We start from the raw sequence: 18,394 nt of genomic DNA, 5'->3' as shown, positions 1-18,394 counted from the left end.
CTAAGATGATTACGGGGCTGGGGCACCTTCCTTATGAGGAAAGGCTACGGCGTTTGGGCCTCTTCAGCCTAGAAAAGAGACGCTTGAGGGGGGACATGATTGAGACATACAAAATTATGCAGGGGATGGACAGAGTGGATAGGGAGATGCTCTTTACACTCTCACATAATACCAGAACCAGGGGACATCCACTAAAATTGAGTGTTGGGAGAGTTAGGACAGACAAAAGAAAATATTTCTTTACTCAGCGTGTGGTCGGTCTGTGGAACTCCTTGCCACAGGATGTGGTGCTGGCGTCTAGCCTAGATGCCTTTAAAAGGGGATTGGACGAGTTTCTGGAGGAAAAATCCATTATGGGGTACAAGCCATCATGTGTATGTGCAACCTCCTGATTTTAGGAATGGGTTAAGTCAGAATGCCAGATGTAGGGGAGGGCACCAGGATGAGGTCTCTTGTTATCTGGTGTGCTCCCTGGGGCATTTGGTGGGCCGCTGTGAGATACAGGAAGCTGGACTAGATGGGCCTATGGCCTGATCCAGTGGGGCTGTTCTTATGTGTGCAGCAAATGGGAGGAAGGAATGGATCCTGAAACAGCATGCTTGTAATAAAGTGGGGAAAAGAAGTTACCTCTGTTTTGTGACTTCTGATTGTGTATCCTGATAACGCAGTATGATAGTGCTACATAATTTCTGAACTAGAAAATCAATTGCTGAAAGCAATGCAATTATCTTTATAGCGTTTGTATAAATTTTGAAAGGAAATCTTTCACAAACCCACTTTACTATATTGTGACTTTTCATGTATTTGTTTCTATTTTTGTTTGATTGGATTTGAGGGTGCCATTCCATACAGTGATACTTAAACGGATCTGTGAATACTAATTATCAGAAGTTCAAAAAGCACACACCTTAATTGCTTCATTCATACCTCTTGCTGGACATAGAAAACCAAGTGTAATTAGGACTCTAGCTGTTTTCATTTGTAGTAGATTTCTGAAACCTTTTGAATGTCTTTTTTCCAGCTTTTTGACTTGGTGTACAGAGAGGAAACTTTGCTGAATGTCATTAAAAGTGTCACTCGAAATGGACGCTCCATCATCCTGACTGCTGTTCTTGCTCTTATCTTGGTTTACCTATTCTCAATAGTAGGCTATCTGTTCTTCAAAGATGACTTTATTTTGGAAGTAGATAAGCTACCGAATGAGACATTATTGCCAGGTTGGTACTTGACATATTTTTTCCCTTCAAAAATTTCCTACCATTGTAACTTTGTCAAGAGTGCCTGTTGAACCCCCTTGGTGCATGACTGACTCCTAAGATCAGAAGTCCTTTGAGAACATTCCATCAGTCTTGTTGTTTTGAGAGCATAAAAAATGTAGGCTGTGGAGCAAACATGCCTATATCAAACTCTCTTTCAGAGGTGCTTGCAGATGTCACCTTCCCCTGTGATACATAATTTCGTAGTGCCATAGAATAAAAGCCACGTGTGTCTGTATCCCCAAAAAGTCAGCTATAGTCTAATTCATGGTTCCTAAACTTTTTAGCACCAGGATCCACTTTTTAAAATGGCGCTCTGTCAGGACTCACCTAGGTTTACCAGACTTGTAAAAGAGTTCTAGAAAGAAATATTTTTATTTACTTATAAATAATAACCAGAAAAAGACCCTCAAACATTGTCTCTCTATATTTACGTATGCTTGCAAACTACAGGAGCTGAGCTCCTTGCAGGGCAGTAAGCACCTGTCTTGCAAACCGCAGGGGCTGAGCTCTTTGCAAGGTAATTAGCAGTTACAGTATCTGATTTTTCAACAGCCTCAAGGCTTATGGCAATTAGTAATCTAATCTTTCCATCACCCTTTGGCAATCCATCAAAAATCAGGTCCTGACCCACCAGTGGGTTCAGACCCAGAGTTTTGGAACCACTGGTCTAGTTCAGTGCTAAATGTATTTAACTTTTTGTGCTACTTCTCAAAAAAAGTTCTCAAAGTGGTTTACATAGCAAAAGGGAGTAGGAGATGATTTCCTGTCCCAAAGGGTCTCACCATCTTAAAAATTATTGGGAATAATTGGAATGAATGAAAAAGAATATGGAGGTAAGGGTAGATGGAAAAGGGAAGGTGGAAAAGAACTGTACTTAGAGTACAAGTCTGTTCCTGATCAGTGGTTAACTCGGGCATCTGAGATGCTTTCAGAAACCCTGAGCACACTTTTGTTGCAACTATATTGGCTAACACTTTGGTGAATTTTAGCCAAGTAGAAACTTCAAATCTCTTTTGCAGCAACTGTGCGAACATGCAGAATACACACAGGGCTGACTGGAACCACTTCCAAGTAGGAAATACCGTGCAACCCATCTGCAGATTGTCACAAGTGACAAATATTTGCATGCATTTTGTTGCATTTATAACCGGTGGGAAGCTTAGGTCTGGCTGCATTGTCTCAGCATGTAATACACCACATGTACATGCAGTAAAATACACACTTAAGCAATCATCACACATTTCACACTTGGTCCATGAGCTGTTTCTTGCATAACTGCTTTCCCTGTAGGAATTTTATGATGATCATTTCCAAGTCACCCTTAGATAACTGTTACCTGCACCCAAATATCTTCTTAGGACTGGGTTCAAATTAATTGCAAACAGTAATTGTTGTATATTAAAAATTTCAAGACAATTCAGTGCCAGTTTGGCATGCTTAATTTTTCATTTGAAAGTCTCCATTTGGTGAGATCTGGTATAATATAGTCTGGCAAACTCACATAAAATTTAAAAGTTTTCATGATAAATGCCTCACTACGTACATTCAAATGAAATATTTTTTCCTTAAAGTATACAAAATGTTATAGTTTCCTTTTTGAGTACTCAGTGCATGGAAAATGCAAGCACCACAAAGCCATGATTCCTTTGGGATCATAACATATCTGAAAGATGCCAGCTGTTCACACGTTTTTAAGCAGCTATGTAAAATAACACTATTTTAAATCAAGTAAATAGAAACAATATAGTGTTTGCTTTCCATGCATTATGAAATATCAAACTTTTGAATGTTAAACCCTCTTAAACCTAAGAACATTGGCAAGTCATGCATGTATTCTACGTAGTTTTATTCATTGTAAGCTGCTGAGAGCCTGTTTGACTAAACTAGTGGATAGCAATCTTTGAATAATTGGGAGCAGTGCATGTTAATGGATCTTCCAGTTGTGTCAAAATTTTTGCATCATTTGAACTTATATGCTTTATGTCTCAATTTGTACATTTATAGATCAGCACAATGGCGCTGGTAAGACTATGACCAGGGAATTTCTGTATTCCAGTGTTTGTAAGATAGACAATGGGGAAAACTGTTCTTCTGTTCCTTCAGCAGGTAGATGTGTTTCATTCTTTAATTTTTACATACCAATTTTAAGTTAGTTTTTTACTTGCACTCCCTTTGATTTGATATGTTTATAAAATTTGACAGTCCCCTATGATATCTGAGTTCTTGGCTGTTTTTTTAACAAGGACATCTGCTTTTACAGGTTTGGCCCTTTTCTTATAAGGTGTTCGATGATGTCCTTGAGTTTTTTTATTGGACTTGTGCTTTTATTGCAATTGCTTTAGGCTGTTTTAATGTTTTATGGTTTTTGGGGCTGTACTGTAATTCAGGGGTGTCAAACTTGTTTCATACAGAGAGCCAAAGTTAGTATTCATGGAGCCTGCTGAGGCCAGAAGAGACCTCATTAAGCCAGAAGTCCTACCATTGAGCAGATGATGGCCAGAAAGGAGAACTTTGTTCTCCCATAGAAACTGCAAATGACAGAAGAGGAAAATATGCAAATCTTGTTCATATTTTCAAGATATGAGAGAGCCCTTTATCAAGCTGGGAGAGCCCAATTATAATGGGGGCTGGATAAATTGTTTCCAGGGGCCACACTTGGCCCACAGGCCTTATGTTTGACACCCCTGCTGTAATTTGTTCAATTGTGATTTTTGTGCTTTTTTGGTATTTTTTGATTTGTTGTAAGCCTCTTTGGGTTCCCTCAGAGGAAGAAAGGTGGGATAAAAATGCATTAAGTAAATAAATATTCTTATTGATAAAATGGTAAAATGTGAGCTGGATGGTACTACTTGTATGTGGGTTCAAAGCTGTTTTAATAACCATTGCCAATGGATGCTAATAAATTATTGCATCTGAACCTGGAAAAGAAGCATCAAGTGGGGTGCCACAGGTCTGTCTTGGGGTATGTGCCATTCAACAGTTTTATAAATGACCTGTACAAGGTGGTAGAGGCAATGCTTATCAAACATGCAGGTGGCAGTCAGCTGGGGGTGAATAATTAGCACCTTGGAAGACTGAAGGACCAATCCTATCCAACTTTCCAATGCTCATACAACTGTGCTAACGGGGCATGTGCTGAATCCTGTGGTGGGGGGACAGTCCCAGAGGCCTCCGCAGGGTAAGGGATTGTTTGTTCCCTTACCTTGGGGCTATGTTGTGGCTGAATTGGTACTGGAAAGTTGGATAGAATTCGGCCCTAAGTTGGGATTTAAAACTATCTTGGCAGGTGTAATTATTGGGACCCATCCTAACAAGAGACACATGTAAAGTCCTGCATGTTGATAAAGAAGATCAGAGGCACAAGTACAGGACATGCAGGATTCTGTCAGCATAGGGTGCAAATCACAAGAAATATTTGTTCTACTCCCTTCTGCACTATAACCAGGTCTGGTCATCATGTTTTAAGGAGGACATTGATAAGCTGTTAAAGTTCAAGCAGAGGAGAAGATGGAATATGATTCATGTTCCTTCAAGTCAACCTTCATGCCTCACAGTGGTGTTCTTGTTTTCTATGTTTTATAGAGCTGATCTCTGAGGAAACTGAGGAGGAGGATAAGGAACATACATGTGAAACGTTGCTGATGTGCATTGTTACTGTGCTTAGTCATGGCCTGCGGAGTGGGGGTGGTGTTGGTGATGTGCTCAGGAAACCATCCAAGGAGGTAAACTGCCACCATATATGAGAAGGAAAAAGAGAGAGAGAAAGGGATCAGTGGAGGACTGGGATGTTTTTTCTATGGAAAAACTGTTACTGCTTCATTGAAGAAAAAGTCAGAAAGTGTCCCATGCAAAGAGGTTACAGTAATTTTTTTAACTATATTCTAGGAGGTTGAAGAAATGCAGGCAATTGTGTATTTGCTTCCACACAAACAGTCCTAATGTGATCCATAATAATGGACAGTCAGTCTTTGATATTTTTATCTCCAGGTGGCTTTGCAAACATTTGGCAAAGTATAAAATAGAGCTTTGAGTTATAGAAATTGACAGCAGCTGTTACCTGCACAAGAATGACTCAGCAAGTCAGTTTCTTCAGTGTGACCTATGAACATTTCTTTTTTACCATGCAGAGTCTCTTATGATCCATAGCTGTTAATATCCGCAGTAGCAAAACTGCTGTAAAAATGTTTCAACCATTATTGATATGCTAGAACTATACTAGGTATTAACAGTATTAATAGGGTCACAGGTGGGTAATTGAAATTCTTCCTAAAAAAAACATGAAATGCCCAGTCCCCTCTGCTGATGCACACGTGCAGCTAGCCGCATTGTTTACTCTTCAAATTACATCCCACTTGATATCACTTCTCTTTTTCTTCTCCACATCACACAACATGAAGCACACTATTTTTTGTTTCCAAAACGTGCCATTTGTATTTCAGGAGCCCCTTTTTGCTGCAAGAGTGATCTACGACCTCCTCTTCTTCTTCATGGTGATCATTATTGTCCTTAATCTGATTTTTGGTGTCATCATTGATACCTTTGCTGACCTAAGAAGTGAGAAACAGAAGAAAGAAGAAATTTTAAAAACAACTTGCTTTATTTGTGGTAAGTGGAGAAGCACGTGTGCTAAAACTGCCTGCCTACTCCCTTATTTTATAATCAGCAGAAAATATCCCAGTACTTGCTTTAAAAAAAGAAAAGTGAGGGTTAAAAAAAAACACACACAAGTAAGAGCTTTTGCAGAATATTTTACCATTTTATATTTATCCTTAAACCTGAATAACTGATTTGTTTAATGTGAGCTATCAGATTTGGTAGGGGACAGAAATCTATATTCTGAATTGAAATGCTTGTGGGTAGAAACCTGGGACTATATTTGTGGTATAAGCACCACAAGGGTGCATAATTTTTATATTTTTGTATCTGTACACGCTGGGTTAGAAATGTCCTGGACATACTGACAGACTTCTTTTTCTTAAAAAAAAAAAAAAAAAAAAGTGTGTTGCAGTCTTTACTTTTATGAAGTAAGCGATAAAAGGGCTGGCACCCAAAATGACAAATGATTTTAAAAAGAGAGAACACTGCAGTGGAGCAAAACAATACTTAATTCATTAGAAAAAACATTTTCTGTCTAATGTGTTTTGGCACAATTGCCTTCAACAGGAGCACAGAACAGTATTAGTGATGGTGACAGAAGTCTGCAGTATAGCATCCTCTAGGACTTAGAACATAGGAAGGGCTTTGTTGGATCAGGCCAAGGACTAGTCGATATCTCAGAATGGCCCACCAGACGCCTTTGGGAGCACATAATAAAAGATTTTTGTATCCTGATACCATTTCCTTGCACCTGACATTCAGAGATAAACACTGAGATGAACATTCAGACATTCAACCTCTAAAACCAGGAGGTTGCATATAGGTTGAGAGTGTGTTCTGTTCCAGGCACTCACATGGATGGCAAGAAATGCACTGTAGCAAATCAATTTAAAAAATAAAGTTTCTTTGCTCAGGTGATTTAAAAACAGCCTTGATGACCTTTGTGATGTTAAAATAGAGTCATTAAGACTACAATCCAACAATCAGTCTCCCTCAAGGTGCTTAGAAAGGAGCTTCACTCAGCCCCTCCCTTCACCAATGCAAAGTGATCACTGCTTTGTTTCAGTGCTCAGGGGGAAGGGAGGGGTCGCACAGAGAAAGAAGGATTGATGGATTGTCAGCCAGCTGCCCCCCCCCAATTAAGGAGGCTATTGTTAACAGACTATTCAGTTATTTAAACTGATTTTAAAGGGATGCATTTTCCCCCTTTTCCAGGGATCAGCACATTCCTTCTCATTTGCAGGGACCATTCGTGTTGAGTCAAATCCATGTATAAAAAAATCCGTGTATAAATAGACTGAACCTGTGTTGTCATACAGACTTAGCACAGGAGTGGGATTCTTTGCCATCACCCTTATCTTTTTGCGCCTCTGATGTCAGTAATTTTTTTTTAAACTGCAGTGAGTTATTCTTAGATAGAAAATATTTTGCAGTGCATTCCATATTAATTGGAATATAAATTTGAGTTCCATTCCCCCCTTTCCTTACGAAACTTGGAATATGCTGCAGTGTGATCAACATGTTAGAAAATTTTCAGGCCCCCCGCCCAGCGGCATAATAGGTATGGGATGCTACAAAGTTTGGACCATTTTTTATTTGTTTGCAATATATAAAGTGCCATGTGTCTAAAATAGAGAGACCACTGAGCTTTTTACCTGATACCATTTCATATTTCATTCTTTTTAAAAAATGGCTTAGAATCCAGTCCAGCTAGAGTCAGGCTGTGTCAAGACAAACGTTTTTGCAGCAAGTCCACTGTGGAAGCACACTTGTACTTTGGACAGATGTGATGTTTCTAGATTGAGCTGAGAGGGAAGCTGCTTTTTTGGTTGCAGCAGACACTGCTGCACACAATGCTGATTGAGTAGGGTTGAGATTACCAATCCTCTCTCCTCCTGGAAGCAGTTTTTCATTTAAAAGATTGTGTTTTTTTTTTTCTTTTCAACTGAATAAATTAAATAAAAATTAAATAATAGTGTTGGAAGGTGGCGTAACTGCAGGGGTGAGGCTGGTGCAGGCTGCACTGGGTGTGACAGTACACTGCCCAAGCCGCTGTTTAGCAATTTTCAGCCCTCTCTGGGCCCAGCCTTTCACTTTCACAGACAATCATTACATCACCTCCAAACTTCTGGAATGCTGAGCTCCACAAGGTAAGCTTTGCACTGGGTGCCTCTGGCGATGGACAGTCCACTTGAAATATGGAGAAAGAACAGGGCCAGTCCATTCATTTGGCCAACTGAAACAGTTCACTCCCTGGACTGGAAAAAGGAAGAGGAGGAATAGAGCAGAAGAGGAAGTGTGGAGGAGCAGCTGATACACCACCAGACAGTGGCGTCACTAGGATTTGTGTCACCCGGTGCAGGAGGACTGCGCATCACCCCATGCAGTGGGCGGGGCAACACCCCAGGTAGTGGGCGGGGTAATGTACCATCACCCCGCCCCCACTGATTTTTTGGCTGTACCATTTGTTACAACACAGATATTTCAATGTGGTTTGTTTCATTGCATTCTGCATGAAATTGCGCATTGATTGATATATAACATGATGGTCTTATTCCACCAAACTCTGATTTTAGTGATTTTGAAAACTTGTAGAGTCTGTCTCTCTCTGTCTCTCTGTGTGTGTGTCTCTCTCTCTCTCTCTCACACACACCCTCTGTGTCAACTTACTACACCTTATTGCAGCAGTTCTCAATCTTTTAACACTTTTTAGAATGACAATCTGTCCAGGACCCATTGGAAGTGATGTCATGGCCAGAAGTTACATCATCAAGCAGATAATTATAAATAATTAAATTAAAAGAAAAGAAAAAATTAAATAAGGGGGAGCCAGTCCTGTTCCACCAAGTGAATCTACTCTGAAGTAAGTCCTATTGTGGTCAATGGGGCTTACTCTCAGGAAAGTGTGGGTAGGATTGCAGCCTGTGAGCCCAATCCTTTGCGTGTCTACTCTGAAGTAAGTTCCATAGTGGTCAGTGGAGCTTACTCTGTAGTCTGCCTGCAATCACCCCCCCCCCCCAAAAAAAAGAATCTGAGATTTCCAGTCCTGCCCTGTTAAAGTTGTTCTATTTCAGGCATACCATGATAAAGACCCTCCTGGCTTTGCAAGTGCAAAATAGAAAACTTTTCCCTTACCAGTTTCCTTTTTAGTGGGGGGGTGGGGGGGAGGCTGCCTTCTGAAGCATTTGTTATGCTCCAGTTCCATCGGATCGGTACCCTTATGGTGGCCTCACATTACCCTTTGCCTGGCCTGACTAAAAGGCAAGACACATCTGCCTGCTCGCGAGTAAACGCAACCATGTGGCTGAGTTTGCTTTCCATAGAGCTCAACAGACTGCAGGAGGGCGGGAGGGACTTCCTTCTCAGGTGTATTCATTGGATCAGAACCATTCTCTGCCTGCCCTTTCTGATGGACTAAGGCAGGGGTGCTCAAACTTTCAACTTTAGGGATGCTGGACCTTTAACAAGTGTATAGAAGATAAAATTTCAGCAGGTGCAACTTGTCATCCCACAGATGACAAGCTGCACCTGCTGAAATTATCTCTCCTACACAATTTTAAAAGTCCAGGATCCCTAAAGGTGAAAGTTTGAGCACCCCTGGACTAAGGCAAGTTTGCCTACTCATGAGTAAAAATGGCCATGTGGCTTCGTTTTGGCTCAATAGACACAGCAGAGAGGGAGGCAGGGACCTACTTCTCCCTTTTGTGTTTTTGGGGGGCCACACTCATTGGATGGGGACCATTCAGGTGTTGTTGGATTCCTCTTAGCCTGCCCTTTCCGACGGACTATGGCAAGTATGCCTACTCGCAAGTAAACGTGCGATATGGCTCACTTTCACTTTCCATAGGGCTCCATGCATTTTTTCTTTCTGGTTTTTTGGCCATAACTTTTGAACGAAAGGAGCAATTTCAGTTCTGTTTTTTGCACTGCACTCTGCTGGACATTCTGCATCCAACGGTGTATGGCAGGACACGGTAGCTCCTGAAGCTGCAATTTTAGCACATCCTCCCCCAGGGAGTGTCACCTTCCCGGTGCGGCCCGCACCCCCTGTGCCCTCCTAGTGATGCCAGTGCCACCAGATAAGAGGAGGGCAGTATTTAGGATATCACCTCAGGCACCAGGGAGCCTTGGGCTGGCCCTGGGGAAGAGGCAAGACAAACTACTGAATTAGTTTTCAATTTGCTGGGCAGGATATCTGTTCAGTAGATTGAGAAGACTAGGAAGAACCAAGTTACTAGAGGAAAGAAACACGCTGGCTTTTAATTGTGTATATGTTTGTACATACCCTTAACTGCAGAGAAGTCCCAATAAATCAGTGGAGCAGATTAAACACAGCTAACTTGAGCTCCACTGATTTCATTAGAACAGCATGACTAACACAGTTGGACTAAAGCGATCTAAGGGCCATTCTACACAAGCATGGAAACTTGTGCTCCAAGAGGTATGATTTGAACTGTTAGTGCCTCCTTCTTCACAACAGCCAAATGGGGGTTGCAATTCTGATCAGAACTGGAATGCACAGGGAGGAGAAGTTTCATTTGCCCCTTGTCTGCTGTTTTGCATAATGTGGCACAATCAGAGTGCTGTGCAAGTACAGGCATGCAGACTTAACCCCCCTCCCTCCCCCAGGCAGTATTAGTACAGGAGGAGAAAATGTAAACTTGAGTATTCAGAAGTTACTATCATCTTCTGTGTATCTTGCCTCTTTGTGAAAAAGGAGATGATAACAATAACAACAGTATTGGTTATTGAGATGATTCATTATTGAGATGTTTTTGTTATTAAGATGATAATTTTTCCATTTTAAAAGTCTAAAGTTGGTCGTTTTGGTTATGTTTTCCCATTAGGTCTGGAAAGAGACAAGTTTGATAACAAAACAGTCACTTTTGAAGAGCATATTAAAGAGGAGCACAATATGTGGCACTACTTGTTCTTCATTGTTTTAGTTAAAGTAAAAGATTCCACAGAATATACAGGTCCTGAAAGCTACGTGGCAGAAATGATAAAGGTGAGTTTGTGTTGCTCTTTCTGATGTGTGGCTTTTCCAGACTGCCTTTGGTTCTGATGGATTTAAATGCAAACCAGATGCTTACCATTATAGTATAAGACTTGAGGAATGGAAATTATCTACCAGTTCCAATAATTTAAACAAGTATATTATGGTTTCTTTATAATTGTTGATTTAAACATGCAAGAGGCATCAGAAAGATGGTATGTAAAATATGTATAATATTTTAAATCCCAATATATTTTCATACCCATTCTAGAGCCCTATCCAGTGACTGTGGCTTAATATTTTTCTCTATCTAATGGGTGGCAGGGAGACAGAATAACTTGTTTCCTGCTTGTTTTAACCACTCCTTCTACTTCCTCACCCCCAAATCTCCTCTGGAGGTGGGTCATTCCAGTTCTGGAATGGGCAAATATTTCTGGTCACAAAAACATCACTAAACTTCTAAGTAAAGACCCAAAACACTTCTAATGTTAAGCACTGAATTAAATGTGAACTTTCCAGGAAAGAGATGGGGAAAAATGAAAACTTCACACAGATAGTGGCTCCGGCCAGGAATCAGATTTTTTTTCTCATCGACTTTATAAGGAAGCAACTTAAAATGGAATGACTTTAGTGAGTACTTGCTGTACTTAAAAATTCACAAGATGGTATGGGTTGCTTAAACCACTGTAGCGATGGGAGCTGTGCTTGGTCATCATGAGCACTACGTAATAGCTGCCTCTGTGACACACTTGTGAGTCAAAAGGGGACACGCTTGGGGAAGAAAGCTCTCATTTTGCCAGTTAAAGTATAACTGGCCAGAGCACTGAGGTAATGGGATATTCCTGCAGCAGCATAATCTGAAAGAAATGTGGATCTTGTACAACAAATAGACAACTTTTGTGGTAACCATATCAGGTGGAAAGGTTTCAAAAGTGCAAAAACATCCGCTTGCTTTTCTCAAGTTTATTGTTCAGTGCTTTTGAGGTCATTGTTTTTATAACTAGATAGTGGAAAGAGTTTTACTATACCTAACGTATGCTTCTTTATAGTCCATATACTGTATTCTCCTGAATTTGATTTCTGGTGTTCTCCTAAACAAGAGAGGCTGATCATTCTTTGGAGTTATAAGTTATCTTACACCTGTCCCCCGAAAAGGGGTTGACATTGTACCATAGAGTTGTACCACTGCACGAAAACAACAGTAATACAATCATTGATTTTTTGTTTGTCCATTAAAGAACTACTCTGAAACACAGCTCATTTTTTTAAAAAATGACTTAATTGGTGTAAATGTAACTTAAATATCTGCGAAAGAGCTTATTGCAAGTAGAGGAAGATTAAATTTGTTTAAAGTAAATTGCTGATTTAGAGTTACATTATTTGATCAGAAGGTTCTTCAGTGAGGCCCCAATGCTTGTTGCAGTTATTGGGGGTATGGGTCTGTCAGGATCTTCATATTTGTGCTTATTAAGCCCTTAAAGTTTGTGCATTAGTGAGATACATGAGCAGGGGGTGAATAGTCTTGTTATCTTTGTGTTTTGAGGCCAGTTTCCTCACAAGATTATTATGCTTGCAAACAATTAATATGTCATGAGATAAATGAGCTTTTCCCTCAGTTCAGCAGAGCTGCCCAAGTGCATCATGAGCGAAAAGCTTTATAAGTGTATCCTGATCTGAATTCCGATACTGCTTTTCAATGTACAGGCTTTTTTTTTTTTAAGACTTTCCTGTAAATCTGTTTAATAACAATTTGATTCTTGGGGAGGGGGTGGAACTCCAAGTTAATAAGTCCTCAAACAATTTACTCTTTTCAAATATTTGAAAATTAACTGACCAGAAGACTGAGTTGTGTTACTTTCTGGCACCTTCTGGATTTTCTCAAAGGCCAGTTTCTCTGAATGTTGGCACCCACATTCTACAAAAGGCATGGAATTGCCCTTTTAAGGCACAGTGTATGTTAACGATGAATCCCACTGAGGTTTCTTCTTAATTAGGTAACCTCTATTTCTTTGGGGTCAGTGAAGCCTATGCCCTTGCTTTGGAGTGCTTCCTAAGTAATGAGGGCTTAAACAAATCTTGTGAGCAATCACCTGACAAAGGCTTAGCTAAGTGAGGTAGTGAAGCATGTAGCAGCTTCTCTCTGCAGGAAGCTTTTTTTTAAACAGTTTCTCGGCATACTAGAATGATGGGTGCTTTGGGAAATGCAATGTCATGTTGGGACTGTAATTCCTTCTGTGCTTAAGAAGGAATTACTGTTCTGTGTCTAATGTGTATAGCGCATTTCTGCAGTCCATATTTGGCTGACAAGCAGTAGAATCTTCCTGTCAAAGCAGCTGACCTTACAACTTTAACTTATTACAATCTTGTGGTAACATGTCTGACAAAAACATCGGACATGGAGGGAAAATCCTTTGTAACCAGGAGCACCATGTTTTGCTTATGCTTTTAGACACTAACCACTACGAGGGTCATGTGACTGTTTTCCTCACATGCATGTGTGTTCACCCAGTCCAACTGCAGGACCTTGCAGTCTGGACTGAACATTCCTGCTGACGGGAAGGGGCCTGTTTATCATCCTGTGACTGCTTTAGATGAACAACAAAGTCTCATGGAGAACGTTCATGTGATGGAGCATCCTGTAGTTTGTCTCTGACTCTGAACTTTCAAAAAAGAGTGAGATACAAATATAAACACTTTGTGAGTGCATGCCCCAAGCACTTTAACCTTGGGGCAAGAAAACAAACTATAAAAAAACAAATCTCAGTTCAAAAGTGGTGCACTTTCTAATGCATGGAGAGAGGCAAAGGGGAGAAGGGTTGTATCCTTGCTTTGGGATGTTGCTATTTGAGGGAAAAAAACAGAGCAAATAAGAACATAAGAATAGCCCCACTGGATCAGGCCATAGACTCATCTATTCCAGCTTCCTGTATCTCACGGCGGACCACCAAATGCCCCAGATAACCAGATAACAAGAGACCTGCATCCTGGTGCCTCCCTTGCATCTGACATTGCCCATTTCTAAAATCAGGAGGTTGCAAATGTGTGGTTCAGTGCTAGTGAGGAAAGCGCAGGCACTTCAAAAAGGAAATGCTCAGTTAAATAGTTGGGGCACTTATTGTGGGAGTAAGGGCCATATCCAGCCCAGCCATGAAGTGATCCAATACTGCTTGCATCAGGGCAGGTGGTGGAAGGAGAAGCAAATTTGGGGTGCTCTTCACCCCAGGTCTGCCACTGCATCCATCCAACTTGCTGCAGACTCAAGTCACATTGCTCTGCCTTCCAGCGTACTAAATGTGAGAGGCAATAGGATCAGCCCCCCTGCTTTATGCTCACATGGGATCTGAAGCTTATATTTCCTTCCTGAAAACAAAACACAGTGAGGAATAAGGAGCTTTTTTTAAAAGCAACACTATCGGGCAGGAAAAAAGCTTGCTATGGCTCCAAATCACTTCTCCCCACCTAGTTGGTGCTTACAAAGCACCAGTAGGCAGGGACATGCAATTTGGAACCCACCTTCCTTTCTCTTTTTAGTTCACTTACCAGAAGTTTGGTGTATAGATTCCTTGCTCTGCACCACCTGTTTTGATATAAATGGAAGCAGTGCAGATTGGGAACCCAGTTTGTCTGCCTGCTCTCCCCCCACATCCATGGGACTGTGTGCATGTGCAGAGGTGGCATTTGGAGGGGATTAAGGTGGGGTGGGGGCAAGCTGCTCAGGCAATGGGAGGTCTTAGGACAGCCCTGGTAAGGGCAATCTTGATGTATGTTTCAATGGCTGTAGAAACACTATTGCGCTTTTGGTAATAGGGAAGCTTTTCACATTAAAAAAAAATTATTGAATGGGAAGGAATTAAATGGTCACAAATGATGTGTTCCAAGGGATGTGGGGGAACTGCTGACTATGGTGTTGTAGGCACTGTCCATTCAGTGTCTGTAACATTACACAGCCACTTTGTGCTCAATGCTAGCAATAGAATAGAATTAAAGTGCAGGGTCTGGGGGGGGGGGGGAGGAGAGGTAGCATTTTCCAAGGAGCATCTACAAATTTGATTGCTACTTGGGCCTTGAGCCAGATCTATATGAATTTCTCTTAATCTTTTTTTTAAAATGGCTTTCTAACCCAGTGACCATCACCATGCTTTGTGATAATGAGCTGTGTTGTTTAATTATGCCCTGAGCCAACAGCATGAAGAAATGTGCAAAGGTCTTCAGCCTGTGCCATAGTCAGAAGTCATATGGTAGCCCAGCATGATCTCACTTCAGACCTTGCCATTTATCAGCATGGAGAGTGTTTGTGTGTAATAACGACACGCAACACTTTTTCTTTTCTCTTTTGAAACAAAATCTACTGCAGCTGTAATGAAGCTGAAGGTTTTTGCCTTTCAATGTTTATGCAGCCAGTTTAAGGCTGGTTAATCAGAAATAAAAGTGGTGAGATCCTTGGCTTAAAATATTTGAAATCCCACCCAAAAGTGAGGGGTGGTGGGTATGTGTGTGTTCCAACCTATACTGCCACTGTTATCGACATTGAAGAGAAGTAACAGATAGTTGATTCTCCTCTCTCTTCTTTCCTGTGCTACTAAATATGAAGACTTGTTGCTAGTGCAACAACCTTATTTACAAGTGAGATCTCCTCCTTGTTATGAAGAATAGTACATTGACCTTGTGTTACATTTTTTTCTCCTAGGATATCAGCACAAGTGAAGTCAGCTATTGAATTTCGCTAACCAGGTGTCTAACAAAGCATGGGGTGTGTGTGTGTGAGTGTGTGTGTGAGTGTGTGTGTGTGTGTGTGTGTGTGTGAGAGAGAGAGAGAGAGAGAATGACCGATTTTTAATGCCAAGGGAGTAGGAGCAGCAGTAGCAGGAGTCAGGGGACTTGGCAACCAGACATAAACAATCATAAGTAAAGAGTGTGGTATTTGCTCATCCATGCCATATGTTTCCACAATGGATGGGAACCTGGCCTGGTTTGGTATTTTTACAGGTGTTTTATTTATTATATTTGGAAGTATAGGCCATTTTTCTACACAAAAAGGATTCTTATTGACATGCCACAAAAGAATAAAAATACAATAAAAGCCAAACAGCCTAATAAAAAGAATGAAATGAAATAAAACAACAGCAGTAGTGAAATCTTAATTAGAACAAAAACAGAAGCTTTTGTAACAAGATCTCAATTCTTATGATCATTGCTTCAGGCAAAGAGAACAGCTGAATAAGAAGTTCTGTAAATTACAATGGATTCACACCATGACCTCTAAATGAAGGACAATCATGGGTATAAGGGAGAAGAAATATAATGTATTAAGGTGGCAAGGATTACTTTAGTACCACCATTATCACCTGCACAAGTGCACAAGTTTTGGTTCATCTCACTGTGGGCTCTGGTCACACCTGTTGTGAATTGAGGAAAACAGTTCCTCTTCAGGAAGGAGATGGACAGCAGATCTCATAGATGTGGGTGGAGATTGTGCTTGTGACATATCAAATAACATGCCCCCATCCCTGTAGGAGTTGTGCAACTGTTTTCAAATGCTTCTTTTTTTTTTTTTAAGGAAGATGGATACCTACCTTAAAACAAGCACACTGAATCAAGTGTATTTCCCCTCTCCATTGCTGCATTTAGAGTCTGGGTTTGGAAAGGAGCAAACTGTGAAATGAGGCTCCTCTCTTCATTGCATTTCTCCGATTGTCCAATAAGTAAAGCAGGGCAAGGACCACCATAACAGTTAGGGAAATTTCTTATTTTGGAAGGTGATGTCTGAATTCAGCGTCAATGCAAAAATAAATGAAAGCACCGCTGTAAAATAATTCTGGGGCTTTTGTACAAGTTGTGGGGAAGCCTTGAGTCTTTGGAAGAAATAGGTATGCGTAGGAGTTATTTATGCTCCATGTGTTGTTGTCTTGAAGCTAGAGATGTCCCTTTGATAGCACAGAGATGTTCTGAAAGAAGTTATGAAACCATAATAGCTGTGCTTTCCCTGGAAAGTAGGATATTTTGAAGATTTCTGAAAGCATGTAGTGGAGCTTTTCAAAGAATGCGAGAGCTGTTTCAGAAACGGAGAGGTGCAGCTGTGGCAGGAAGCACAAGTGCTTCTGGTTCTTGGTGCTTCTCCCAAACGTCTGAAGTGGCACTTCTCCCCCTTGCTTTGAGAGGTCAAGGCTCCAACTGTAAGTGCCAATTCGACCACCAGAGAAAATATGAAAGTGCCACTACAGTTGTGAGGAAACGAAAAGGATGAGACACTTTTACTTTCTGTTACGCACCCATCTCTGAATGTTCAAAGTCACCCTGAGTCCCAGTTTGCATATTTTGCAGAGTGGCTGTAAATGGAAAGTGCCACCATGTGGGTAATGTTCCATGACGTTGCAAGAATATTCGCATGCTTTTCCTACACAAGCCTGCAAATTGTGAAGTAGATATGTAATCGGGCTGGCTTTCTGGGGCCCCAGGAAGGTGCAGTGCTGATGTGGCTGTTTCTCTTTCAATTTGGCAGACCTGTGTGGAAGAACATGGAAATGTCCTTGCAGCCACAAGGAGCCCTGCCCATGTGGCTGGAATTTTTTAGTGAAGACTACAATGAAAGCAGAACATTTAGAATTGGCCCCAAGATGCTATTTGGAGAGGAATTGGCTGGTTCCACTGCTGGGCAGAATCCTGCCTCTTCTGGGCCTCTTCTGCTCTTTGGCAGAGATGGCAAGTGCAGCTGCCCAACTGCCTACTCTTGCTATCTTGGTCTCCAAGTGGGGCAACAAGCTGAGCAAAGACCCCTTCTGTAATGGCATCCAGTTCAGCAGCAATGGAAAAGAACAGGAACTTTGGCTTCTTAGCTGAAGAATCCTGAGTCTTTGTAAAGATTAATGATGGAGAGCTTTAAAACCTAGCTCAGATCTAAAATATCCTTCTCACTGACTGGGTGTGCATTGTATTGGAGTTGTGTAGCCATCCAAAAAACTGCAAAGCTACACTATATTTGGCCTAAGACTGAAATGACTGTCACTGATTCTTCTCCTGGACAAACCTCACAAAATAAAGTGCACTTTTGTTGGTGTATATACACCTATTAATTCAATGGTGTTACGCAAGGGAAGTTCCCAGTGCCATGTACCTTACGCCCGTGCCTTGTCGGCTTTGGCTGTTCTAGTAATCTGTGTCTTCAACTGGGAAGATAGATGTCATAGTGCCTATGCACAGGAAGTGTGACTAAAATTACAGTAGAATCCAGTTTTAATTGGCACGTTATCTTGATTTAAAGCATGTTCTCAGGTGCCTCAAAAACTAGTTCGCATAATGACCTGATTAAATAATAGCACAGGCAGGGGAAAGCTACGGTGTATAGTTGGTACTAGGTCAGTGGCAGTTAGAAGGAGGGTGCCAATAGGCCTGAGGACTGAATGTACCAACATAATTGAAGGGTTGAAACAAATGACTTAAGAAATGGGGCGTGCCACACATTAGCTCCTGCTGCAGGAGGAATCAAGTCCGTCCTGTTCACATCTAGTATGCTCTGTCCTCCTAGAGATACTGCATTGTCAGTACC

General features: G+C 41.1%; 1 protein-coding gene across 1 annotated transcript in view; it reads left to right on the top strand.

Annotated features, from left to right (window-relative positions):
• Nucleotides 1-18,394, top strand: part of ITPR1 (inositol 1,4,5-trisphosphate receptor type 1) — a 281,488-nt gene that overhangs the window by 247,945 nt on the left and 15,149 nt on the right. The window contains exons 52-56 of the mRNA XM_066617382.1: nt 1,022-1,217; nt 3,264-3,365; nt 4,842-4,981; nt 5,699-5,864; nt 10,703-10,863. Coding sequence (XP_066473479.1) covers nt 1,022-1,217; nt 3,264-3,365; nt 4,842-4,981; nt 5,699-5,864; nt 10,703-10,863 — 765 coding nt within the window. The remainder of the gene's footprint in view (nt 1-1,021; nt 1,218-3,263; nt 3,366-4,841; nt 4,982-5,698; nt 5,865-10,702; nt 10,864-18,394) is intronic.

The sequence above is a fragment of the Tiliqua scincoides genome, chromosome 2 (genome assembly GCF_035046505.1).
Source record: "Tiliqua scincoides isolate rTilSci1 chromosome 2, rTilSci1.hap2, whole genome shotgun sequence".
NCBI classification, from domain to species: domain Eukaryota; kingdom Metazoa; phylum Chordata; class Lepidosauria; order Squamata; family Scincidae; genus Tiliqua; species Tiliqua scincoides.
Note: the sequence above shows the minus strand (reverse complement) of the source record. Positions and strands in the feature narration are given on the sequence as shown.